Source organism: Diplotaxodon limnothrissa, linkage group LG23 (assembly GCF_057381915.1).
Source record: "Diplotaxodon limnothrissa isolate DT_005_m linkage group LG23, D_limnothrissa_male_GT1.1, whole genome shotgun sequence".
NCBI classification, from domain to species: Eukaryota; Metazoa; Chordata; class Actinopteri; order Cichliformes; family Cichlidae; genus Diplotaxodon; species Diplotaxodon limnothrissa.
The window spans coordinates 5,236,743-5,262,186 of NC_140617.1; the positions used below are offsets into that span (position 1 = coordinate 5,236,743).

The following is a 25,444-nucleotide window of genomic DNA, read 5'->3' on the forward strand; positions in this document are numbered from 1 at the left end:
GGGAGTGTGTCTCTGTAATCAGACAGACAATCTGTGCTGGTCCTGAAGCAGAAAAGAAGGACAGTTCTAGATTGGTGCATTTAGGTATTTTCTGATGGCAGAGTCAGGCTTTTTCTTTTCGCTTCTTTTCCTTTTTCCGTGTCAGTGAAACATTGCAAAACATGTCTTGTCCTTGAGGTGGACCACATTGTGATCATTATCACAGTTCTAACCATAGGGACGTAATCACTGCGCAGACATATTAAAGCAGACTGTCCTAATCTACCAATATCAACATCCACTAGTGGAAAGTAAATTTACACACGTACTTAAAAACTAATTTGTCTACTTCCTTCTTTTTCACTTCAAACAGACTTCAATTCCTTTATCTTAAAAGCCATAGCCAACCTAGACTTTAAATATGTTTTTTAAGTTACCTATGTAAAATTATATCAATAGATTTAGAGTTAGATCCAATAATTACAAGCAACAATAGCCTATAAAACCTAATAAGATACCATTATGAAAGAGGCAGTTATGAATAATGAGTTTCAATAGTTGTTAAAAAGCAACTAGATAAATGGATAGTTACCAATTTGAATACACTTAGTTTATTATTACACTTTAGCCGATTTTACGTCTTAGTGTCTCTGCTCCAAAGAGCAGCAGCCCGTAGAATAAACTTCCTACATTCTTGTATAAAACAGTCATTTTGTACATTGTGCGCTTCAAGAATCCGCATTAGGTTATCAGCAGGGCATTAATTCCTCAAACGGGACCAGTGGTGTTTGTTTATCGGCGTACGTGTGTCGTATCCAGGGAGCGTGTTTACCTGTTGCCCGGTGACATTTTCTCTATGTCGTCAAAGGTTGGCAACACCTCCAATATCGCCAAAGATTTAATTTCATTGACTCTTTTTTTAAGGTGGTAGGTCAGTGGCTGTCCGGGTTTCGTGTCTCTGTCGGTGTATGCTACCTTTAAAAGTCGTTCCTGCTGCTGGGAGCCGCTGTGCTTGACACAGTTGGATAGCTTTATCGGTTAAGAATTGCGTTATAGACGCATTCTTTCCCACAGACGACAGCAAGTTGGACTTGGTGGCAGCAGGGAAACGAGGCCACCTTAAATGACATGCTGACATAAGAAGAACATTACTCTCCACCCATATCCGAGAAGCGTCAGTTAAGAGGAGTCTCACCTTTCCGACTACGCTCTTATCGCCAAGTAAGACACCGGTGATCTGACTATACACGAAAGCATCTCGGGACCTGACTGTTCCCATTATTGGCCAGGACTGACGAGCCCGGGTCTGCAGCGTAACGACGCGCACGGGGCCACCAGAGAATTTACTGAGACGTTATTGTGGATATTCAAGTGTCTGGATTTATCTCAGTCGCTGTGTGGGTTTACTTTACATGCCAAAACTGGGGCAAGAGACGGGAACGCAGCAGACTTTTCCGCGAAGCTTTACAGTTTTCGCCACAGTTCTTGGTGAGCTCACTTTATTTTTTATTACGACTGATCTGTACGTTATGTTACGGGTGATGTGTTAGTAAAGTTTGACACGCGCTTTATGTGTTGGCGAGAAATTGATTAGAGACGAGTCAATTGCGGATCGATAGAAGCGTGTCAGCTGCTTGTATGAGACAATTGGGCGTAAATTCTGAGGGACAGCCTAATGTCGTGTTTATTGACGATAGCAGAATGTCATTGTTCCTGTAAATTATAATTAGTAGAAGACAGCAAGTCGTTGGTAATTATCTCAGATTAGAAGGAGAACGACCAATCTTATCAAACGTTGCTTTATGGTGACTGTCGTACTCAATACGAGTAAAAGCTGCCATACTTTAATGCATAAGGTTTTAAAAACTGCATGTTCCAAATGTAACCTATTTATACATATATTTATATATATATGCCAGGGGTAAACTATGAATCGTTTGCATGCTTTCATTGTGAAAACTGATTCCGTTGCCACTGGGTGGCGACCGAGTATTTTTAATGTTTTTTTTTTTTATGGTAAAGTGCCTACTTAGGTTTGAAGAAACTGCAGAGGTAAGCTCGCTGTGTAGGCTTTATGGTCATTTAAATATTCTTAGTCAGTCTCTCTTTGTGAGTTGCTCTGGTTACTTCTCTCAGGGATATTGCTCTCAGGGCGCTTATTGGTCACCTCAGACTTGAGAACTCGTGCAGCAGCAGTCCGAAGTCTGTGTTACATGCATATACTGCAGCTTACCTGACGAGAATAACCTACTCGTGTCCAGCGTGGATTAGCGTAAGATTCGCGATCACTTGAAGGGTTCCTGCTTGCTTCTGAGGTCAAGGGGGAAAGAGGGTGGCGTCAGCACTATTAATGTCGTTACAGTACATCTGATAACTTGGAGCAGAGGGATCTGGTCTTTATGCCAAGGGTTTAAAAATAGCCACGTCCAAGTTGGTGTTGTTGGTTAAGTAACCCGGGAAATATAAGGGAAATAAAGCGAGTCCTGATCAAAAATCTACTCTCACGGTGTCGAAAGTTGATGATGAGCTACATATGCTTAAATTAAGCAATCAGTTATATATTCACACTGTGTGCTGCTGTCAAACATCTCTTCAAAAAAGGCGTTTTTGGGATTAATGATGATCGCTATTTTCAGCCTGTTGCACAGTTCCCACACGATGAGACCCTTTAAACAGGCGGTACTTCCAGAGATGATGCACTCATCATCATATTTGTCTCTAAATATTATCTATAATTGGTGTATCTCGTGAAACGAGAATTCAGGAATGATTCAGCCGTGATTAACTTAAAAAACAAGTCATTTTTACGGGGACTGTCTTTAAAGCTTCCAGTAAGCTGTAGAGGCACACGGCCCTCGGTGTAGCCCTTTATTTGAGTATACTGTGATACTGTTGCATATTTTGCACTGTGCTGTAATTTATTATGAATGGCCTAAACTCGCTTGGCCTCCACGTGGGTGTCGAGCTCATCTTCCTATTGGCTGAGGTCATCGGCGTCCTGAAGGAGCTCTCCTGTGATTGGTCGGACGGCCTCGGGGGCTGTGGGCGTACTTTATCGATGGTGGAAGTGGGATACTTTGTGACAATGTTCATTGTCGATATTTCAGTGGGGCTGCCGTGGGTATGAGTGCGCAGCGGAGAGCCTTTTACTACAGCCGCAAGAGGCTTTGCAGCTCCGGATCGCGTGTCCCATCATCCAAAGCCCGAAAAAGCTCATAAAACATCCGAGAGGAATTTGTTGTTATACATTTTTTTTCTTTCTCAGACATTTTTTTTTGTTTGTTTGGTTGTTTGTTTGTTTTTAAAGGTAACTGCCTGCGTAAATGAGCGTCCGTGCCATTTTTTGCTGACAACATACTTGCGTTTCTGTGTGGCATTTGCCCGTCTATGTAGCATTTCGAAAGACTTGCTTGCACGCTGGAAAGCGCAACAAAGACAAAGATCACACAAAGGGAAACGCGACGCTTGTGTAGTTAAATTTCCTCGGGGGATATTCTCATGATATTGACCGGAGAGACGACGGACTGGGTTTTATTCTGACTCTCGGAGAGCGAGAGAAAAAAAGGGGGCACCAAGAGGAAGGAAAAAAAAGAGAGAGAGAGAGCTCTGAATGCTGCCTTTGATTTGCAAGGAGATCAAGGGACTGTAGTGGAAGCGACGGATCTGCTTCACTATTCTTTTCACCCTTTTCACTCCCCGGCTCTGCTCGTCTTGTCTCCCCCCTTCTCTGAGCACAGGTTATCGGATGGACCAGCATCCCAGCGCCCGAAGCTGCACCAGTCGCGGGGCTTCGTCCTGCGAGGCCGTCCCGACGGAACCCTCCATGAATCTGTACATCCACTCCACCACCGGCACACGCTTCGAGCTCTCCTTGCCACTGGAGGAGACCGTGGAGGGACTGAAGAGGAGACTGTCGCAAAGACTCAAAGTCCCAAAAGAGAGACTCGCTCTGCTACACAAAGAAACGTGAGTAAACACGAAAGAAATGCATTGCAGTTGAACGTGTTTAGTAAACGTGGTGTTTTCGGATAGGGACAATAATTACGCATACTTATTTCTTAAAGAGCCAACCGGTACTTGAGACGCTGACATCATAAGCCGTAATGTCTAGGATAGTCCGCAGTTCAAAATGTGCACAAACCGACTTTAGGTGCGCCCACCCTCCTGGGTTGAGGTAATATTTTCCAAACTGCACTTTAACTGGTTAAGCTCACGGGAGGCAAAGGTATGCCCGCTTTGGTGATCAATACGTTCAAGGAAACTATTGACCATGGGGGTGGACAATATTGGAATTATGGGCTGGGACTCACCAGTCACTGGAACAGTATTGACATGCAATCTGCAGACTTGCATTGATTCGTCCCCCCTTCTTATAAAAACTGAAGCATGACTGAATTGCTAATGCTGTGTGAGTCAAACATGTTACACATTAATGAATAAAGTCACACAGAAGTGCTAACCTTGACTGTATTTATACTGCTACTGCACAGGTGTGCATTATTCATGCGTGACTTGGTACTGAACCGAAGGTGGATATGTCTTGTGGTTGGATGTGAATGTGAGCGTGCAGTTGCATGACAATAGCCAGCAGATTCAGGAGAATAACAGCAGTTTGTTTGTGTGAGGTATCAGACGGCCAGTTTCGCGAGGGCTTGAAAAACGCTGCTGTTTAAGCAGAGCTGCATGTGTGAGAGAATAGATAAACTCTTTATTATTCAAAACGAACCAGAACCTGAAGCATTATGAAGCTATGAAATGAATCAGGCACAGGTTAAACGAGCTCACAATAGTGCAGGTGGTGCTATGCAAAAAAGAAAGGGGGGGCTTTAGTACATGCGAACAGTCAGCATTGTTTTCAGCCCCCATCTCCTCCCACCCGTTGTAATCACCCAATAAATCACATCATCCTTTAAAACCTGAAAACCCCATTTTTAATCCCCTCCTGCGCCTTAAACTGTAGACCTACAGCAAGTCGGGGCTGACTGCCTTTGTTCAGCTGCGTGGCATAAGATTTGGGTCATGCCTACAGACCAGACTGCCCTAAACATCCTTCACTAACATAAAGCAGGCAAACGGGCAGAAACGGGTGTGAATGCTTGCATAGCATTTGGCTCTGAGATGCAAGCATTCCTCTTCTGTACCGGACATCAAGCAGTAAAGCCCTGGAAATGTGATGTGTTCTGTATCACATGATTTAACTTTCATAATCACTGACAGAGCCGTAACAGTTTGGCTAAGAACGGCGTCCATGCAATTCTAGTACTTGCCATTCTTTTCATTTATAAATTTAATATGCTGTGGTTTTGGTTTCAGCATGAAGTTTTTCTTCCTCATTTGTGCAACTGATATTGTCAAGAAAAAAAAAATTCTTACCTCCACTTAGGCAAGTGCCAGTGGTGCCAAATATCCACTGCAAGCACTTGTCAAGCTCCACTATACTCGAAATTGAAATATGACAGTGCAATCAATACTTCTCTTTCATGGAGCTTTACACCCACAGCTCTTTTCCAAAATAGTTTTGATGTCCGTCTGCACCCCCTGGCTGAAGGGTGTTTGTATGTCTGAAGAGAGAATATATTGTCAGCACAGTCTAATTATCTTGTTCTCCCCAATCCCTGCAGGCGACTAAGTTCAGGCAAACTCCAGGATCTAGGCATCTCGGATGGGAGCAAGTTAACACTTGTGCCAACAGTTGAAGCAGGATTAATGGTATGGATTCAGCTTGCTGTGAATTTATTTTAGTTTGGAGTTCAAATCTAAAGAATGAACTTAAAAAAAAATTACACATTAAATTTTTTATTTTATTTCTGTCATGCAGTCTCAAGCATCAAGACCAGAACAGTCAGTAATGCAAGCTTTGGAGAGCCTAACAGAAACTCAGGTAAGGATCTATGTGTGCCTGTGCATGTGTGTGTCCGATGAGCCTAAATCAAGGCTGATAAAGCAAAGTTGGAATCCTGCAACTTAAACTGAGCTCCAAATTTTTTGTGTGCATATTTGCATTACGGCTAAAGAAGGTGGAAGCTTCAGTTAAGCACAGAGCAACACCCAGATATGGCAGAGATGAGCCGGCTGCGCAAGCCTCTTTGCTTGTCTAATCTCAGCCTCTTAAACAAGCCAAGCCAAGCTAGACAACCAGTGTGAGCTGCTAGAACATAATAAGCAACAACACCCTCCTGTATCCTAGTAACATTTGTGATACTGTGTGTGTGTGTGTGTGTGTGTGTGTGTGTGTGTGTGTGTGTGTGTGTGTGTGTGTGTGTGTGTGTGTGCAAGCATGCACAGCCCTGTAGGAAGCTAGTGCGAACACCACTCAAGAAGAACTTATGTGCTGTTGAGAGGGCCAGCACTTACTTCCATCTTTCTGTTTACGCCTTTATCTATAATCTCTCTCCGCTCCTTCTGTATTTCACGGTCTTGACTGACAGGCACATATACACGAGCGCACAAGGCGAGTTTCCAGGAAGTGTGCTGTGGCTGCATGGAGACTGATTGTAGTCTCACTCACTCATAAACAGAGTGCTGGATCATCAGATGACAGTCTTCTCACTCAGTATTAGCACAGGGTTCCTGGAAGCCTAGTGTGCATGCACAGGCCAAGCGAGGCCTACACCCTGTGCTTGCAGTGAAACAGTTCTGTGGGCCTGCTTAAGTACAGTATGTATTTGAGTCAGAGCGGCATGACTCACCAAAATGATCAATAGTGAGTGTGAAGTTTAAAAAAGACTCCGTGCCGGCCACAGAGAGAAACCGAGCGAGAAGAGAGGCGATAAGGCTGAGCGCTCGCAGACAACAGTGTGACGTATGACACACTTTGCAGCTGACTGACTGACTCAGATCCACTTCCTTTTGTACAGTTGGGCAACACTGAGATGTACGTAAGTGTATCACTGATGCACTACTGTCTGATGTCAGAACGGTACAAGACGGTGAAACAATAACACTGATGTAAGGAGTTAACTGAACTCTTAACAGCGGTTACATCCTGAAGAATTTGCCCGATGCTGTTTAGTGGAATATTTATCAGATAATGTGGGCTGCTCAGTGATAGCAGAGTGTGGTTCAGTATGGCTTCTTGCCCTGCTGATAATTTTATGGTGGAAATCCTAGCCTTGGTGTGTGTGCGTGTGTGACAGAGAGAACTCAGCATGCATCTCGTAGCACTGACAGCAGATGACTGCATGTGTGTAGGTGTGTGTAAGTGGATGTGTGCGTGTCTGTTACTGGATGTGTGTGTGTATGTCACACTGTAAGTAGGCTGGAAGCAAGCTTTGCCCATCATGTGGTACGCCTTTGCTGGGTAGCCAAGAGTGACTGTCATTTTCACTAGAGGCAGATGATAATTCAACCGCCGACCCAGAGGAACCGATCTCTCACTCTGCCTGTCCTCCTGTGTATCTCCCTGTCCACGTAACCTTATTATACTTAGATTCGTTATGAGTCAAGTGCTTGCGTTTTTCTCACGAAATGCTTACCACACGTTACCACATACACCACTTTTGCATACATGTTTATTTCACTGTAAATGGTAATCTGACGCCGGGGTACGGAACGAATAATGGGTAACAGGAGATTGATGTCACAGTAAAACACAAAAAAGGCGTAAAGCTGCTTTAGTGTGTTTATATCCACAGAAATTGATTCTTCTTTATAATTCATGAAACGAAATGGAATGATATAGATTGCGGAGAGATTACAGATCTTTGTAAGATTAGAAAAGTAGGAACACAAAAGCTTTGCCTCATTTCCTATCTCCTCTCTAACTCTGGGGCTATCAAAAATCAATCAATGCACTTAGCCCTTAAAAGTGTCTGACAGGATAACTGATATGCCCATGCAACCAAAAATAGCCTGAGGGAGGTATGGGTTAGTTCTTAGAAAAAGGCATACAAGAGTTGGTTGTTAACCCCTGGACCCCTAATAAGCCATCACCCCTTCAAATATTTTGGTCATGCAAGGTCTTATTTCCAGATTGGATTCCGAGCTGCACTGAGCAGATCACCGTATGTCTTCTCCTTTATCGGGATTATGAAGAAGTCTTCAGCTACCAGGTTGTTAGTCAACAAATCATGCAGCGCATGCCAGCTTCCAAGGGCTGTTTCAGTCTCTTGTGGCATGAGTTTGGGGTGGGGGGCATTTAATGGAAGTTCTTACCCAGCAATGATTAAAATGCTATTTTTTTCCAATCTCCTATGTTTCACCTCCCTCTCTTGTTTCTGCTTAGCAGCTCTCCTAGGGATCTATAATTTAAATGTGCTGTGGTTTGCAAGTCCGGCGAGCTGCCTCACTTTGACCGTGATGGCTGACTTCTTTAGCAAGGACAATCATAGCTGCCTTAATTCCTCCTCTGGCATCCTCCTAGACTTTTTTTTTGCATGACATCTAAGCTGATTTAAGCCACTGCTTCCTGACAGCCCATCAAAATACAGTTGCCTGCACTACTCACTACTCTTTTCTTATTCTGTCTGCTAAATAGCGGCTGTGTGTACAGCTTATATTTGCAGTCATACATGGGAACACACACATACACACACCAAATTGAAAGGATATATTTAAGAGGATTTATGGTCATGATGAGAGAATGAGAAACTGTCTGAGCCTAGTTGTAAAATAAATGTATATTTCTATGACAAGTAGTGAAAGCAATATTTACCATTTCTAGTCACATTTAGGTAGTAACATCAGCTCTTGATCTATTTTAGAATTTGATTATGTGGCCATTTAACACACAGGGACTATTTGCTCATTGATGCACATTGACGGTAGAATAAAGCCAACCAGACGTCACCCTTACCATCCCTACCCCCACCCCCAATGCCCTTCCCCCCCCTATGCAGCCACCTCTTTGTTCCCATCCTAAAGCATGAACACCACACCGGCTCAGCTGACAAACATAAGACAATGATTAGTCACCTTTCCACTTCAAAAAGTCATGTTAGGCACAAGGTAGGACAATCGTTTACTCAAACCTTCTCCCTAATCAGTCCTTCCAGTGCCGTTTGGGCTCCATCGGACTCTTGGAAGTGACATAATAATTTTGTGTAAGCTTCAGAATGTCAATTCTGAGTGTTCCAAAACAATATAAGTTATGTAACTATGGATCGGTGACACCAAAACGGTGACCTCATTGGAGCAAGCCAAGGTAGTTGTTGCTGTTTGTTCTGTAAGGTGAATTTTTAGATTGCTGATGGTGATGTTTGAGAGATCAGCTTTTAAGTGGCTTGTTTTTGAATTTAGCCAAGTTTGCATTAAGCTCAGAAAATTTTCAGGACTGTGCCCACCTACTTTTCAACCCCTCTCAAAAATTGAAAGCTCTAAAGGAGCAGTTCCTGTGGGACAGACACATCCTAGGATGACTAGTTCCTTTAGTGGTAGTACTGAGGTGGGGGGGTAAAGAAGGGCCTAATAGGCTTCAAACTCCAAAATCCTGTTAAGTGCAGCTACAGTGGTGCATACTGGTTTTTAAAATCGATGCGCAACCCAGCTGGAGCGAGGCTCAGCAGGCTTCAGATTGACAAATTTTGCCTTGAACACTAACACAGACTGCTTCAGGAGGAGGCTGTGTTGCCATTCCACGTGTCCCAGGAGAATACGCTGTTACATATCTGCTCTACTTTTCTCGCTCCCAGCGACAAGCACCTCCTGTCCTCATGCACTACCTCCTCCCCCTCACTTATTCCTCCTCTTCCTCTGGCCGGGATACGGCACGGTTTTGTCTTTGTCTACAAGCAGACAGACGCAAACTTAACAGGCTCTAACAATCTGTGGGGAGTCACCTCAGGGTCACCCTTTCCTTATTTCCTCTGCTATCCCTCCCTCAGGGGTTGCCACAGTGGGCCTGACAGGTGGAGGAGAAAAGAAAGGGGGAGCTTTGCACAAGTCAGTCAGTAATGTGTATTTGTGTTTGTGTAGTTAAGTGCTATTGGTTGGGGACAGTGGGCAGGAAGGCTAACATGGTTGAGAGATTACAGGGAAGATGAGATGATAGAAGAAAAATGGAGATAAGAGGAGAGGTGCTACTAGAAAAGGAGGATTTAAGAAGTAGTGCTTTTTTTTTTTTTTTTTTTTTTTTTAAAAAAGACAAATGAACTTTGGACCTGTGTGTGTCTATGTACACAATTGTTTGTAAAACAGCTCAATGCAAATGGTCAATATGTTTCTCTTTGCAGTCCTGCGCCCTGCACATCACCTTATATTGATGTCAGTTAATCAGTAGGATTGATAATACTGGAAATCATTGGAGAGTAACTGTATTGAGGATTTGGGAGCGCAAGGAATTGAAGAATGACCAAGTCTGCCTGTTGGTCAATATGAAGGGTTTCCTCCCCTTTTACATCCCCCAGCGCTCTCTGTCCTTCTCACTACTATTGAGATTAAGGCTTTTTATATGCATGCAGCTTAAGAGACAGAATCTTTGCTCTTTAGAATGGAAATTTCCTTTATTGTAACCTAAAATGAAAGCTACAGAAATTAATTTTGTTGCTGAATGTGTAAATCAAATCGTGCATGGAATAAAAAAACAATGCTGATCTAAAGGCCTTTTCAGTCCCTGCTCATGTAAATCCTGGCCTTGAAAATTGCATTAATAGGCTGATCATGCAGTATTTTTGCACCTGTGTAATCCCCTTTGTGATGCTTAAAATGCATAGTGGGAGGGGAAGTGCTGGGATGGGTGGAGGGAATCAAGGTGTGTTGTGGGGCAGTCAAAAGGGAGCTGGATTTGCAGGGAATTTCATTGTCCTATTATGTATATTCATCTCGATGCATGTGTTTCTGTGGGTGTGCGCATGTGCCAACATCCATTTTTAATGTTTCTCTTTGTATGTTTCCTCACTGAGCGACCAGGGGAGACTTACTTCTCCATTTTGGAGTCGTGACCGTCATTGTTTTCCATTCCCTGGCGATACAGTGCTTTTGTGATTCAAGTAGCAGGCATCGTGACTAGTGGGGCTACTGTGTGGGAGGATGGAGGCCATGTATATCACATTCGATAGCCACTACCAAGACTAATGAAGCCAGTGCTACTAGGGATATGGTGCTGCTGGCAGAGGTGCAGGGTTCAAAAGAGCCAGGTCATTTCAGTCTTTCCTACAAAAACGTAATGAGGAAATGAGAAACGTCTTTAAAAAAAAAAAAGGCATCATTTTTGCACGATCACCGTTGCAATTACTTACCGTCTTTCTGTTAACGTTCCTCCATCTGTCACAGAATTTCTATACCTATCTCTCAATTTCCCCACACCCACTTCATTTATCTCAGAAACATGTGATGCTGTTTCTTCTTTCATTTGCCGCTGCTTCGTATGATGTTGTTTTTCCCAACTATCCACAAATTTTTCTCACCGGGTACAGAAAATGCTGTGAAGTCATTCTCTGCCAGAACAGGATCCTGATTAAATTGTATTAATCAGCTGGTGTAAATGGCTTTCAAGAGAGTGAGAGGAAAGTGAACAGCGGGGGAAACGAGTAAGTGAAGATTGCTTTGGTGTTGCTTGCCTGATTTAAACCGGATCTTGATAGCTGGGGACTAAGAGGTGAATATGCTCAGTTTTTCTGGCTAGTTGTAAGGAGTGGCTTTTGCAGGAACCCGATCGTCTTGACTTTGCCATTTTGATCTCTCCTTTCATGGAGCCGATCATATTCTATGATGGCCAGCTGTTCCTTTTTTACTCCACTTACCCCCCTCTGTTTCTTATCAGGTACTGTTACAGATGCCTATCTTTCTAATGGTGCCTTTGAAGATTCAACCCCCTCATTGATTTTTTTTCTTTCTCCTTCTCTCTTTTGAGAGCCTTTCATTGCATCTTTAGCTGGTGCGTGTCTACCCAAAGACTATCAATAGCGTCCTGGTGCGATCAAAACATTTAGGTCGATAGGAGGGTTAATAAGCAGTTTTTGAACCATACCTTTCCACCTCGCTGTCCGGCAGGTGAGCAGCTGCACTGGAACCAGAATATGGCTGGAGGAGTGACTTCCTCCTCTCGCAGCTTCTCCTTCTCCTCCCCCGCCCGTCCCGCCTTCCAATCCTCTATCCTCTATCCTCTTTTCCCCAGCACAAAGCTGCTCAGTTGTTCATGAATGTCAGCTCAGTGCTGGCAGCACTCTCTATCTTTCCCTCCCTCTCCCTCTTCACCCGTCCTTAGACTCTCAGCCTCTCTCTTCCTCCCTCACTCCTTATCTCCCTTCCTTAGTTCGCTTAGTGTGCAAAGGAAGAACGACTGCAAATGAGTTCCTTGAACCACAGGGACCCCAATAAATAAAACTGTCAGCCAGAGATGTCGAAAGGGAAGAAAAAAAAAAAAAAAAAAAAAAAAGGAAGGAGCCAGAGGCGCACTCTCACTGAATATTTCATCACCCACCACCACCACCACTACTACTCTGACACCTTACCCTCATTGCCAGCATCCCCATCCCCCCTTACCATCCTTGTTCCCTCCTTTTTTCATGCCATCCCCCCTTCTCCTTCTCCTCCATCTTGTCTCCACCCCTCCTCGCCCAGCTGCCCCTTATCATATTCTCTCCCATTACTGCATAGCAACCAAAGTATCATACAAACCCCACCTCCTGGACACCCAACAACTAAAACAAAATGGCTGAGAGCACTGTTTCTGGGGTCACTTGTTAGAGAGGTGGGTCTGACGGCTACTAGATGGAAGAGCCATTTTTCAGTACCTGTATATTGCTAAATAAGCTTATCCGTGCAGTTTTTGGTGAGTATAATCAACTATGTTTGCGGTCAGGAAATGCACACCTTATTTGTTAGGCATGAACTCCTCATACTGCTCCTTCAATATAATGAAAACACTGGAGTGCTGGTTTCTTTCTGTCTGCCTTGACAAAACCCGGGGTCTCCATTCTCCTTGTCCTATGACTCTCCTTCATAAGTTGCTTTCATAAAGGACTGGAATTTGTACAGCGTCCTTCAAAGACCAAGGTGGAAATAGAATTGGAGGTCTGTTGCAGACTTAAAGACAAGCTATGAAGCGCTTTTTTGTTTTCCTGTGATGTTCCACAAAGCGCTATCTGGTGTTTGTACTGACGTCAATGGTAGCCAGCCACGTTGGCTGTCTTGACTGTGCTCCTGAGAGCAGACAGGCATGTTTGGACTGGAGCTGAGCTTCTAGCCGAGACCTCTGGGATTGATTTGCTAGCCAGCTTTCTAGCAAATCAGTGCCCCTTTTCCTCTCCACCCCCCATCACACACACACACACACACACATATATATATATATATATATATATATATATATATGCACGCACTCTCTAACGCTCTCCCCTCCCCTTGTTTCTCTCATAGTCTCTGTCCGTCTGGAAAAGGCTTGTTGTTACATGATCACTCTCGCCAATCTAGCCTCTGGCAGGCAGGGCGCACTGTATCATCCTCCGCCTCCTCCCTTCCCTTAGGAAACGGGCCCTATTTCAGGTGTTCCACTCCACAGCTCCCGGCTCCCAGCTACACAAGCTGTTCGCCCTCCTTTTCGGGAATTGTCAGGGAGACGGCGTGTCAGATGAAAGTGATGTAGCTGTTTGGTTTGGACGAGTGGAATTCCACACCTGAACGTTTAATTTGGGTCTTTCTCAAAGCTAACCGCAAATATATGAGAGTGTCCAATGGAATTATAGTAGTTGAGATGTCCCCTGTCATTTTCCCTGCAAATGAGATGTCTGTGTTTGTGTGGGTTTGTGGCCTTTTAATTTCTTGCCTAAAAGAAGAGGTTCTGGTGGGTGGTGTATGCATGGAGACCCCATATGAGTCACATGGTCACACACATTTTTAGCTCTCATATACATGTGAAGGTTTGTGTGAGCAACTTCTAAATTGACTTTATGAGTCAACGACTGAGACTCTGAGACCTGGAGTGACAAAAATCAACTGGAGGCGGGAAAGAAGGAAAAAAGGTGTGAGGAAGCGAGCTTGCTTCTTTCGCAGGCTAATTTAAAACCTGCTATGTGGTGTTGGGAAGTAGGAGTACATGAATTCTGTCTTGTGGTTTTGAATAATCCACCCCAGTCATTATAAAGGTAATCAAGCCTCCTCTCTGTTTGTCTTGCTGTCATCACAGTTGGTCTTTTTCTCTCACTTTTTCTTGCATGTGCTTGTATACAAAGAAAAACAGTGATAAAGCAAAGATCCTGTTCATACTTGGCTCTTGGCGTCTTGGATGTTCCTTTCTTGGAAAGAAATAGAAGTACAGCTTTGCAGTCTCCTTTGGTTTCATGCAAATTTTGACCCTATGACATTCACTCTGACCAGCTGTGGCTTGAGGTACCCAGAAGTCATGGTGGTCGTTCCCTCCCCCTCCATGTCACAGCGTAAATTTGAGCAACATGTATCCGTTTAGCAGCAGTTGCATTTTCTCTGCAGATAAAATCAGATCTGTGCAGGGAGGTAAAAACTGATCTCACATGGTTCCTGGAAACAGGATTCTGACGCGAAGTGTGAAATGTAACCTGTTTGAACTGGACGTCGACTCAGCCCGAATATATTTGGATCTAGGATCAGAGGTCTATAATGGATACCCACAGGGGTGTCCCCCCCCCCCCCCCCCCCCCCCACCTTCTAAACATTGGGTTGACGATCTCCCTTGGGGCTTTCGATTTGTATGCATGCCGCTCTGCGTGTTGTGGGTTGACAAACTGTCGACACTTACTCTTGACAGCTGTCAGTCACAGACACAGTCATTGTCTCCTCCCCCTCCTCTGGTCTTTTCTTCATCTCTGTCTCTCCCCCCACCCACCTTTTGGAGCAGGCCTTCCCATTAGGTCTCAAACACATGCACACCTCTTCTCCTGACCTTTTATGTACGGAGTTTCCTAGCGATGTCACATGTAGCCCCCTGCGCTGTTCTCCTCCTCACTTCACACCCCACCTTGCGCCTGCTGAGCGTATCGCCTCACCACGTTGGGGTAATCGTGGTGAGTGTGGATTGTCAATAAATCATTAGTGGCTGACTTTACATTCTGAGAAGTTTGAGTTTCTCTTTATCCAGCAGCGTATTTTATTCCGATTTTTGCTCTAGCCATCAGATCATCCCAACCCCTTAGTTCTTTCACCTGCCCCTCCTCTCCCTTCATCCTCTTTTTCCACATCATGTCAATACCAATGTCCAAAGGTCACCCTGGCAACAGAGAGGCAGCGGTCGATAGAGAAATAAATAAGCAGAAGAAAAGAGAGAGATGTGATGGAGGGCAGAACCTGGTGATTCAGAGGGTTAACTACAGGCGAGCATCTTACAAGGACACTCCAAATATAAGCCCTTTGCTCAGAATTTTTTTTTTTCTTTTTATATATTATTTTCTGTGCTTTGTTATTTATATACATCTATCCCTGTGCTCTGTTCTGCTTTTCTGTCCGTCCTCCCTCTCTCTCTGGGGACTAAAATCACACATGCGGTAGTGATTGTTGAAATCTTTTTGGACAGGAGCGCCACTTTGTATTTGCTAGTGCTGGCCATTTCTGCTTGTTTCCATTTAGGGAGAACCTGAGTCATTATTGCTGAGTCTTCAAGACCCACTGAAGCTTTGTGACTCCTGAATCACACTCACTTGGGGGGGGGGGGGAAAGTAAATAAATACATGTCAGACTCTCGTTGCTTGGACTTCAGCAGCAAGTCACAATACACAGCATGAGAGCCACAGGCATACAGGAGGATGACAAGAGAGGTTTTGTTATTTAGCACGAATATTCCAGCCGAGTCGTGACAACTCTGTACTTGTTAGTGTGTGTGTGTGTGTGTGTGTGTCCATCCAGGCCTTGGGTGGGTCACTGAAGGCCCCCGACACTTGGCTCCAGTTAGCTGTTGCCAGTGCTCCAAACATGGGCATCCTTTCCTGATCTGCTGCAGATTCACAGACAATTGACTATTCTGTGTTTGAGATGCAGGCGGGGTGGATTTCCTAAACGTGGGACTGATTTTTCAGGCCATGGGCCAAACAGAAGGGTGGCCTTTGTCTTTGAGCTGAATAACCCTGCTGACTAAGAACGGACTGAGTGGCAATGGGAAGCAAGGAATAGTGGGTTCTATTTGTGTGTATGTGTGCGTTTTCCAGTAGGCCTCCCTATCCATTCCCCGCCAACAGAAGTAAATAGATGACTATTACAGACTAGTGTTTGACTGCACGATGAGCTTATGTGGTGTGTCTGTGTCTCTGTGAGAGGGGTAGCTCAAAGAGCTGTTGTGTGCACTGTAACTGGCATCCATGGCCCAGATTGTTCATTTACTAAGAAGGAAGTCTGTATGCATGGGGAGCCTTTCTAGTTCCATAGTTTTTTACAGTGAACAGTTGTAAATGCCAGAGTGTCATTAAATCTGGATATAGAGCATCATATATTAAGTTAGACTTTGTCATCTGGCTAAGCTGTGTTGATACCTTGCATAAAAGCAAAGACATTGAATCACTTAACCCTTTTTCCCCTTTCTTTATCAATAGGTCAGTGACTTCCTGTCTGGTCGCTCTCCCCTCACCTTGGCGCTGCGTGTAGGTGATCACATGATGTTTGTCCAGCTCCAGCTGGCAGCGCAGCAGTCCGGTGGTCCCCAACTCCAGCACAGGCACCTCATCACCCGGGGAAATTCGGAGGGACAGCCCCGGGTTCCCCACACTCACCCGCACTCTCATCAACACCCCCAGCATCCACATAATCACCCCAGCCCCCACTTGTCCCATCCTCACCCTATCCCCTCCTCCCCTTCTTCCCCAGGATCCCCTTCTTTTCCCCTGCCCTCCACACACCTCCAGTCCCTTCCTCCCATGTACCACCAGTCACCCTCCTCTGCTCACTGTAGCCCCCCTACTCCTCCACCACACTCCCCTCGCCCATCCCATGTCCCTGGGGGTCTTTTCCGCTCGCCCGCTCATCATCACCACCACCCCCACCACCACCATCATCACCACTACCACCAGCCTTCCTCAGGCCAACCCAGCCACGAGATCGGCCAGGTCAGCCCTGTAGCCCCAGTCCTCTGCCCTGAGGTAAGCCTCAAGAAAATATTCTTATAATTCTTCCAAGTAGTGTTTTTTTTTTTTCTTTAATAATAGCCAATCACAGCATAGGATTGGTAAGATATTGTCTTATATTATTTTCTCAAATAAAAGGGTTCAGTGGTAAAAGTAGGTACATCTTTACAATACATAAGAAAGACACAGGCACTTGGGCTGCCATGAGAACGATAGAGTGGATGGGTTATGACCATTTGACCCAAGTGCCATCCTCACAACTAAATCATTCTCCATTAAATCAATTAGATTAATGGGACATCCTTGTAGCACGAGGGTGAACCCGTGGTTTAGTCAGCTCTGGAGAAGCGTTACACGTGATTTTGCGTGTGTGTGTGTCCAAACCACAGTACATTTGTTCATCACTGGAGTACACTGTGCTCCCCAAATGCATGCAAACAAGCCAGCACATGCGTACACCATGAGAACACAGCATTCATATGACCTCAGTCTTCCCAGGGTAAAGAGCAGTGGGCTAAAATTATAGGAGCAAAAGTGTTCTGGTGTTGTCATTTAACTTTCAGCGTTATGCTCATTTGTTTACCTTAGGATAACTTCATGAACAGCTGCACACACATGCAGAAACACACTTACTTCTGTTCTTCAACCCAATGTGCTGTTTATATTTTCTGTACCTCCTTGAATAGTGAATGGTAACCAAATATCAGCGAACTGTGTGGGAGAGATGGTTCACTACAGGAAAAACAAGGAGACAGGCCAGTTTAGTAGTGAGAAAACGGATATGGCTATTCCTCATCAGGCTTTCACATGCATGACAAAAAGACATGCATACGCACACAACGCGCTTTCTTGGGGTTTCAGTTTCGCTTTCAGATGTCAGTTGAGCAATCCATGTTAAGCCAAAGTGAAGTTGTGAGGTGACCATCTTTAGTTTGATCACAGTAAAGTAACCAAATACCTTAAGTCTTAAGCTATATGGCATGGCAGCAAGCTTAAATTTCATGTTGTCTGAGGTTTCTTATAACCATCAGCCTTAACTGCAGAGGTTAATTACACTGTGCAAATGGTAGTTACACCCAGAGGTAAAGGGTAAAGGTCACTGAGGGAGCTCCTGAAACAGTGATTTTGAGTTTTCACAGCTTTTACTGTAATAGATCATATGCCCTTGTATCCTCAAACATGCTTTGGTCTCACTTTATGCTCTTTTAATAACACTTTTCTTTTCCCCCCTTCAGGCTAACTGCAGTACCAACACCTCCAACAGTGGCACCAGTTCCTCGCCACGCTCCCGTAAACCCGGCGCCATCATTGAAAGCTTTGTCAACCATGCTCCCGGAGTCTTCTCAGGGACTTTTTCAGGTAAGAAAACAGAGCTGCCATTACTGACTTATGACTTATTGCTACTTTAAGCATCAACTGTGCACATAGTGAGATCCAGTTCTAAGATGCCTCTAAGTAGAACTTGACAAAATTTAACATTTTCTTCTCTGTTGGGCCTTTGTTTTAGACTTGTACGCATGCCAGTTTTAAATGTTTTAATTTTTTTTTAAAAATCAAATGATATACAAACATTATACAAAGAAATATAACACGCAAAAATTATAATATTATTTTGGTCTGTTTTGCTTCCTCTCACAGGCACTTTGCACCCAAACTGCCAGGACAGCAATGGGCGTCCCAGACGGGATATTGGGACCATCTTGCAAATCCTCAATGACCTCCTGAGCGCCACACGCCACTACCAGGGCATGCCCCCCTCCCTCACCCAGCTCCGCTACCAGACGCAGTGTGGTTCGCCCACTTCCCCATCCCCCTCGCCGCCTCCTTCCCCTCCAGTTGCTGGCATGACGGGCCTCTCTGCCAAAGCTACCTCTGTGCCCGCCAGCAGCCCTCCTCCAGCTCTGCATCCACTTGTGCAGTGCGAGAGCCAGATTCGCATGTGCAAACCCCCTGGTGAGTGACTCCACTCCCCTTCTGCACATGCAAACATGTCATGAGCACAAACAAAAACACCCCCTCACACATTAAGTCATTGTGCATCCCTTGAAGCCCTTATGAAGCAGATGTTCCTGCAGTTGCCACAGCTTTGGAGGAATGTGTGTGTGTGCATATGTGTGTAAAATTGCATGCAATTTAGAACCCTGTCAGTGAGTTCTGCATTTGCCTTGCAACCTACTGAAGAGTTCATTGTTATCTTTGTCTCGGTTTCTGTTCTCATATCACATCATGTTTAGCTCAGTTCTGTTGGGATGCTTTTACATCATTGTTTTCAAGTGCTTATTTTCATCTCTAAAATACTGACAAAGCGAGAACAGAAAAGTCAGATTAAAGAACAAAAACAGTCATGCATATGTGTCTCTGGAGGTTTTGAAGCAGATGAGAGAAGAGGAAGAAAGCGGAGGGGGAGGGGGGTCTTCTTAGTAATGCAATACTAGCTTCTCCAGACCTGTTCAGTCAGGCTTCACTTGTCAGGCAATGCAGATGCCTTTTTGTCTTTGTGAGCTGAGGGGATAGGTTTTACCCCTTCAAGCCTGGGCTGGGCTGTGTTTATATTAGAACAGGTTTGGGGTGATGTAGCCTACCTCCTAAATACGGGCTGCAGCTTGGGCATGTATAGACCTCAACATACCCACGAGAGTTTGGTCGAGGCAGGTGTAGAGTTCAGATGATGCCATTTAAGGACTGGGCTGGGATGTTTTAAAACCTCCTTTCCTTACAGCGACACAGGATGTTGTGTGTCAAACAGATGTCCAGCGCTGATAACATCCAGTCAGCATTGTAAGCTTGGCGTGAGTGCACTGAGGAAAACATCATTGTCCTCTGCCTCCTTATCTCAAGCTAGTCTTCAATGAGCTGCTAAATTTGCACAAAATTTACCAGCGTAAGTAGAATTGTCTTGTGGGAAGGATTGTAGAAATTATTAATTAATGTTTAATGTTTTCTTCTGTTTGGAAAAAGCAAGAGCATACATACCTATTGTTGTAGGCTGGCTTTGTTCCTTGTTTTCTGACCTTTAGTTGTGAGCAGAATGAAGGATTTCAGTTGTCGCTTCTAAACACTGACTCGCTGGGAATGTCCAGTATTTCACTGCATCACCCTTAGTGCATTTACAAGTGTTCAGTGAACAGTTGGAATAACACAAGCTTATTTTCCTAACTCAGGAAAGACCATTCCTTTACTGCCCCCACCTATTAACTCACCCCCATCCTACCCCTCTTCTCCCTCTTCAGTCTTGTCATTTCTCGTCATCTCCGCTCAGCCCAATGCCACTGCCCCCACCCCGATTTGCTATCCAAAAACAGTCTGTAAAATCCATCTCTCTGTGTTCCTCCTAATCACCCCCTTCTTTTTCCATGTCTGTGTTGTGCATCAATACATTGTCTGTGTTCATTTGGCCTTTAAATAGATTTATTCCAAAATGCAGCTCTGAAAAGAATTTGCTTTGTGAACTTGAGGCCAGAGAGAGGAGGAGGGGGACAACACGGAAGATGGGGGTTGTTAAAACCACAACACTAAGCCTCCATTCATTCATCATATGGGTGTTTATATCCTGTCCGTCAGTCCACCAACTGTCCACTCATTAACCAAAGGCAAAGAGTGAAAGAATAGCCTGTCTACTGCCATTTTCCAATTTAACTGGCCTGAACCAACTTCCTGCTCACAATATGCACTTCCAGAAAGCCTTGAATGGTGACCTGTCCAACTAAGCCTGGTTAAGACAATGATTGTCCTGGTGTGTTGTGTGAACAGGGGCTATGTGCCTGTTTGTATCCTGCTCTAGTTGGTGTTCTAAATATGCCGATGACTAAGCGGTCTCAGTCGGTCTTATCAGCCGACACCTGATGCAAGACTTACTGGACTTAACACCGCAGCTTAACTCTGCTTCACAGAAACCTGCCTTCATTCAGCTACAGGAAAAAAGCCTGCGCTTCCCAGCTGCCTGAATATGTGTGCGCAATCAAACTTGGGTTGAGAGAGCCTCTTGAAAATGTCACAAAGCTTTTCTGTCTCCTGAGAGCCTTTACCTTTTGGTGAAGAAGAGGAACGTAAATAAAAAAAAAAAAATGCACACACACTCCATCACAAATTTCCTGGTTAAAGGCTGTGACGACTAGCTTGGTTTCATGGTTTTGCTATATAGTATTGCTGAGTTCTAGGGCTTTTTTTAGACCAGGACTTGTGTTGAATTTGAACAGGAGGGTTTTAGAATGGCCTGACAGGTTGATTGTTAGCTAAATTCCTTTGCTGAGTAGGCTGGACTTCCCCAGCATCCCCCCTACATCCCACTAGCCCCCTGCCCAGTCTAACCCTTTGTGTGGGGGCCAGGGACAGGGGCAGTATAGAGGGCACCAGCCTGAACCATTGTGGGACAAAAGAGGGGAGGGCTATGGGATTATAGGGTTGCCTTTTAGGCTCACTCCCACTGCAGCTGGCTTAGCTCAGGCACACAGAGAGGGGCAAAGCGGGGGCAAAGTTGGCTCTGGAAGCTTCTCCGAACCCCCTTCCTCTCTTGTGTCTCTTCCACATCCCTTCACCACCTCCTAACCCCTTTCGATTTGACATGTCAGGTCATGTTAGCTTTGTGCAGGCTGGGACTGCGCAAGCCAAAGGAAGAGGGAGGGTGGCAGAGAATGAGGGACACGCATAGAAGGAGTCTTTGCCCTTAACCCCACTGCGTCCTGTATTTAAACCCTGACCTGCTTAGCCGAGGCATGGCGCATTATCCACTGGCAGGCTTTAGCTCCTCTCGTCACAAACAGACATTTGCCGGGACACACGTGCACCAGTAACGCAACAAATGCCCCAGCGATGCAGCACAGCACAGAGATACCTAGCAAAGCCAGCCAAGCACATCAGGTGCCCTTTCATTGTCGACAAGGAGAGCAAGAGGGAGAGAGAGAGAATGCAAATGAAGTCTAAAAGTCATTGAAGAGCTTGCGTCCCTGCAGGGCTGTCAGTGCCCTTTCAGCAGCTGTCAAAGTGCTCATATTAGCTCCACTTTGGTTGGTTGGTTAAGAATATGTCCGATTTGTTTAATTTTTGCTTTCTAGTAAGTAGAGCTGGGTGGGTTATTTCCAGATGGGTTGGGTTTTACGGCTGAACTTTGCTCTGCAGACTTTGAGCTACTGCTTGACTTTGTTAGGTCAGGGAGATGCGGAGCATTTAATCTGAATACATATGTTAGAAGCACTAATTTATACCCTCTCCAGGTAAAAGAGGAAGAAAAAGTGCAACATTAGTGATGTTCAATAGTGGCAGAGTGGCACTATTCAATAGAATAGAATTCAATCTTCCAGTTGAATTCTATTCTAGTTTATTAATATATTATTTCCACACAATAAAAGGGTTAAGGCAAATTTACTTTCTGATTCAGGATCGTTACAGTATTTTTGCATGTTAAATGTGCCACTATTATTCCCACTTGTAATGAAGACTGGCTTCAAACAAGCACAGAGGGATGCTAAAAGAAACCAAGAGTGATTTTGCTGCAATGTGATTTTCTTTCTCTTTGTCTCCCTCCTCTTTCTTTCTGTGTCCGTCCACCCCTCGTTCTCTACCCTGGTTCCCTGGATGCTGAGCAAACACAATGTTCTCTCTGCAAGATCACAAGACTTATCAAGACAAACAAACAAACAACAGCAATAAGACAACTGCAAATGAAGGCCAATCTTTATACAATCAATAAAAGGAGAAGCTCCTTTAATCTCCCTCTCCGTCCTGCACACTGCAGCCCCTCCTCTCTTTTTCTCTTTCTCCATCCTCTGCCTCTCCTCCTCCACCCACCTACTCCTCCCACCCTCCCTCCTGTTTGCTCCCTATCTCAGTCCTTGCTGTGTTGCTGGGCTGGGCTCAAAGGCAAGGAAAACTGACGCATCGATTATTCATAGATCACCCCTTCTTTCTCTATCTCTCTGTCTTTTTTTCTGCCTTTCTCTGCAGTGCCCACTCTATTTACTACAAGGCTTATGTCAAAGTCTTTGGAGATGAGTTTGGGGAGGGCGAAATGTGCTGCTTCAGGTTGAGTTTTAGTGTGAAAGGCAGGCAGGGGAGTGGTTAAAAACAGAGAGGAGGGGGGAAAAAAAAGAGCCTGGTGTTTCCTTCCTCTGGGTGCCCTTGACCCATCTTCTGTTTGAAATCTTCCACTGTGTCTAAGAAAAGATCTGTAGTTGCTTCCTCATCCGTCTTTTCTGTGCCACGGTGGGTTGTGTACGAGAGTGGATTCTCTCTCTTGCTCTACAATTCATTCCCTATGTCTTTTAGTCACCTCTTTGGGTTCTCCAAGGTTATTGTGCTCACGTCAAGCTCTAGTCTTTGCAGTGAGGCTCCAGGCCAGCCTTTGTGTGTGTGTGTGTGTGTGTGTGTGTGTGTGTGTGTGTATAGTCTGTCCTTCTTAGCCAGCCCTAATAATAGCCCTAGTGTCATAAACATAGTCTGGAGATCCCTGCGGCCAGCTGTGTCCGGCCTAGCCGCCCAGGGCTCCGGTAGTGACGCTGATGAATGGCTACACACACACACTTAGTGTAGCTCCAAGCACATTCCCAGAGCTCTTGCCAAGCCAAAGGCCAAGACCTCCTGCCTCACCACCAAACTGCCCTTTATTCTCTGTGTGTGAGTGTGTGCGTGCACGCACGTGTTTTTGTTTTTTTTGTTTTTTCTTTCATATTGTTGAGCCGTTTTGGTAAATTACCCCTTTTAGAAAAAACAAAATCATGACTGAGGAACTACCTTGGTGAAATACAGGCAGGATTTAAACAGAGACACTCCAGACAAACAGATTTTCTATGTGGGCATGTGTTGGCTTTCTGCCATTTCATTGTTTAAGGCCATATTTTGACAAAGCTGAAGGGCGGTTTCACTTTTGACTAGTCAGAGCAGGGGAAGAAGGTGTAGAAGGGGGACCAGAAAGGTAACAAAGCCTTGTGGCAGAATATATGGATGTCACATGGAGCTGAGGCAGCAGAACAATGGCTTTAATGTAGAAGACCACCCCCCATATCCCCCACCCACCCTGTGGTGTACCCCCCCCGTTCTCTGCTGATGACACATTGCCCTCACGCACAGCGTACAGAGCATCTGGATGCACACATACATTTATATCAGGACAGAACATATTGACAGGAAGTGGAAAAACCAAGTCTGCCTGTGTGGCTGTGTGAAGACGTTCATGTTTCTGTTAACTCTGAGCCGCTATTCACATCCTTTGTTTTCAAAAAGCACCATTGAGGCTGCTTAGTGGCAGTTTACTTTAGTATGCACTGGTAGACAGTGGTGAATATTTATTGCTGGAGAAAAGGCTCTGGGCTGCTCGATCCGATAAGCAAATGAGAGAAAGAGGTAAATTAAGCCCACACAGAGTCCGGAATTCATTCCGATGAAGGGGGTGGGGGGGGAAGCAGAGGAGGGCACAATCGATTTGGAAAACTGACACCTACGGCTGATCCTTTACCCTCCACCCTCTTCCTCTGCCCTTTTCTCTATCCCCCTTGCCCCTGGGGTAGGAATTCCTTAACCCACACCACCAACCCCCACCTCCACCGCCAGTCCCCTGCCTGTCCCCTCCTCCTTTTTCTTCTTCACACTGCCCCACCTAGCTGTCTCTAGGGAGATATGGGGCAAGAACTGGAAGAGGGAGGGGCAGAAAAGGGGCTTTCTGTGTGCTTGTGTGTAAAGGGTGAAGGGGTAGAATAGATGGAGTGGGGGGGTAAGGTCAATGAGTGGAGAGTAGGAAGCTAAAGCCATAATAAAGAAAAAATGGAAGGGGGGGGGAGAAAAAAAAAATCTTTGCTTTCCTCTCGTCTCTCTCCCTGCTTACAATTTCCATTCGCTTGCATTTTCTATTGAAAGCCAATAGCGTTGTCCTGGACCCGAGATGGATGGCTGCACTAGAGCTAAGGTTTAATCAATAGGTCTTTTTAATTTGCCATCGATCCACGTTAAAAGCTACTGCGGCTGTTGGGGTGTGTGTGTGTGTGTGTGTGTGTGTGTGTGTCTGTCTGTGCACCTGTGACTGTGTGCAGCTGTGTGTAGTTCAGTGCACGGGTGTGCACATTGTGTATGTATTTTTGTGTGAATACATGATGTACCCAAATACGGATGTGAACGTGTGTGTGTGTGTGTGTTGCGGTGCATGCAGCAGGCGCAGGGATGGCCACTGTGCTTCGGTTTATTGACATTCTAGCCCATTATTTAATTATTTAATTCCCAGACAGATACTAATGGAGCTAGCTAATAGATTGCGGTTGCTTTCCCCTCCTTCTGAGGCCCTGAATATACGTATAAATGGAATTAGACTCGACTTGGCTGGTGTAGGAAAGCATTCACGGTGCAATGCAAGGCCGCTCCCTTGAGACTAGACTCTCCTATAGGCACATCAACAGCTAGAAATGCACTTAGGAGCAAATCCAGTCACTGAAGCATGCCATGGGTAATTACGTTTGTAAATATCATAGGCAGCTATCAGAAAGTATCATGTCTGTCAGGGGTTTGCATCTTTTTTGACCCTAGTA

At 45.0% G+C, this 25,444-nt stretch overlaps 1 protein-coding gene across 1 annotated transcript in view; it reads left to right on the top strand.

Moving 5' to 3' along the window:
- Positions 1-915: 915 nt before the first annotated feature.
- midn (midnolin) overlaps positions 916-25,444 on the top strand; it is a 28,655-nt gene continuing 4,126 nt past the window's right edge. The window contains exons 1-7 of the mRNA XM_085348803.1: positions 916-1,467; positions 3,717-3,945; positions 5,601-5,688; positions 5,798-5,860; positions 16,410-16,952; positions 18,173-18,296; positions 18,576-18,890. Coding sequence (XP_085204929.1) covers positions 1,392-1,467; positions 3,717-3,945; positions 5,601-5,688; positions 5,798-5,860; positions 16,410-16,952; positions 18,173-18,296; positions 18,576-18,890 — 1,438 coding nt within the window. The 5' untranslated portion in view covers positions 916-1,391. The remainder of the gene's footprint in view (positions 1,468-3,716; positions 3,946-5,600; positions 5,689-5,797; positions 5,861-16,409; positions 16,953-18,172; positions 18,297-18,575; positions 18,891-25,444) is intronic.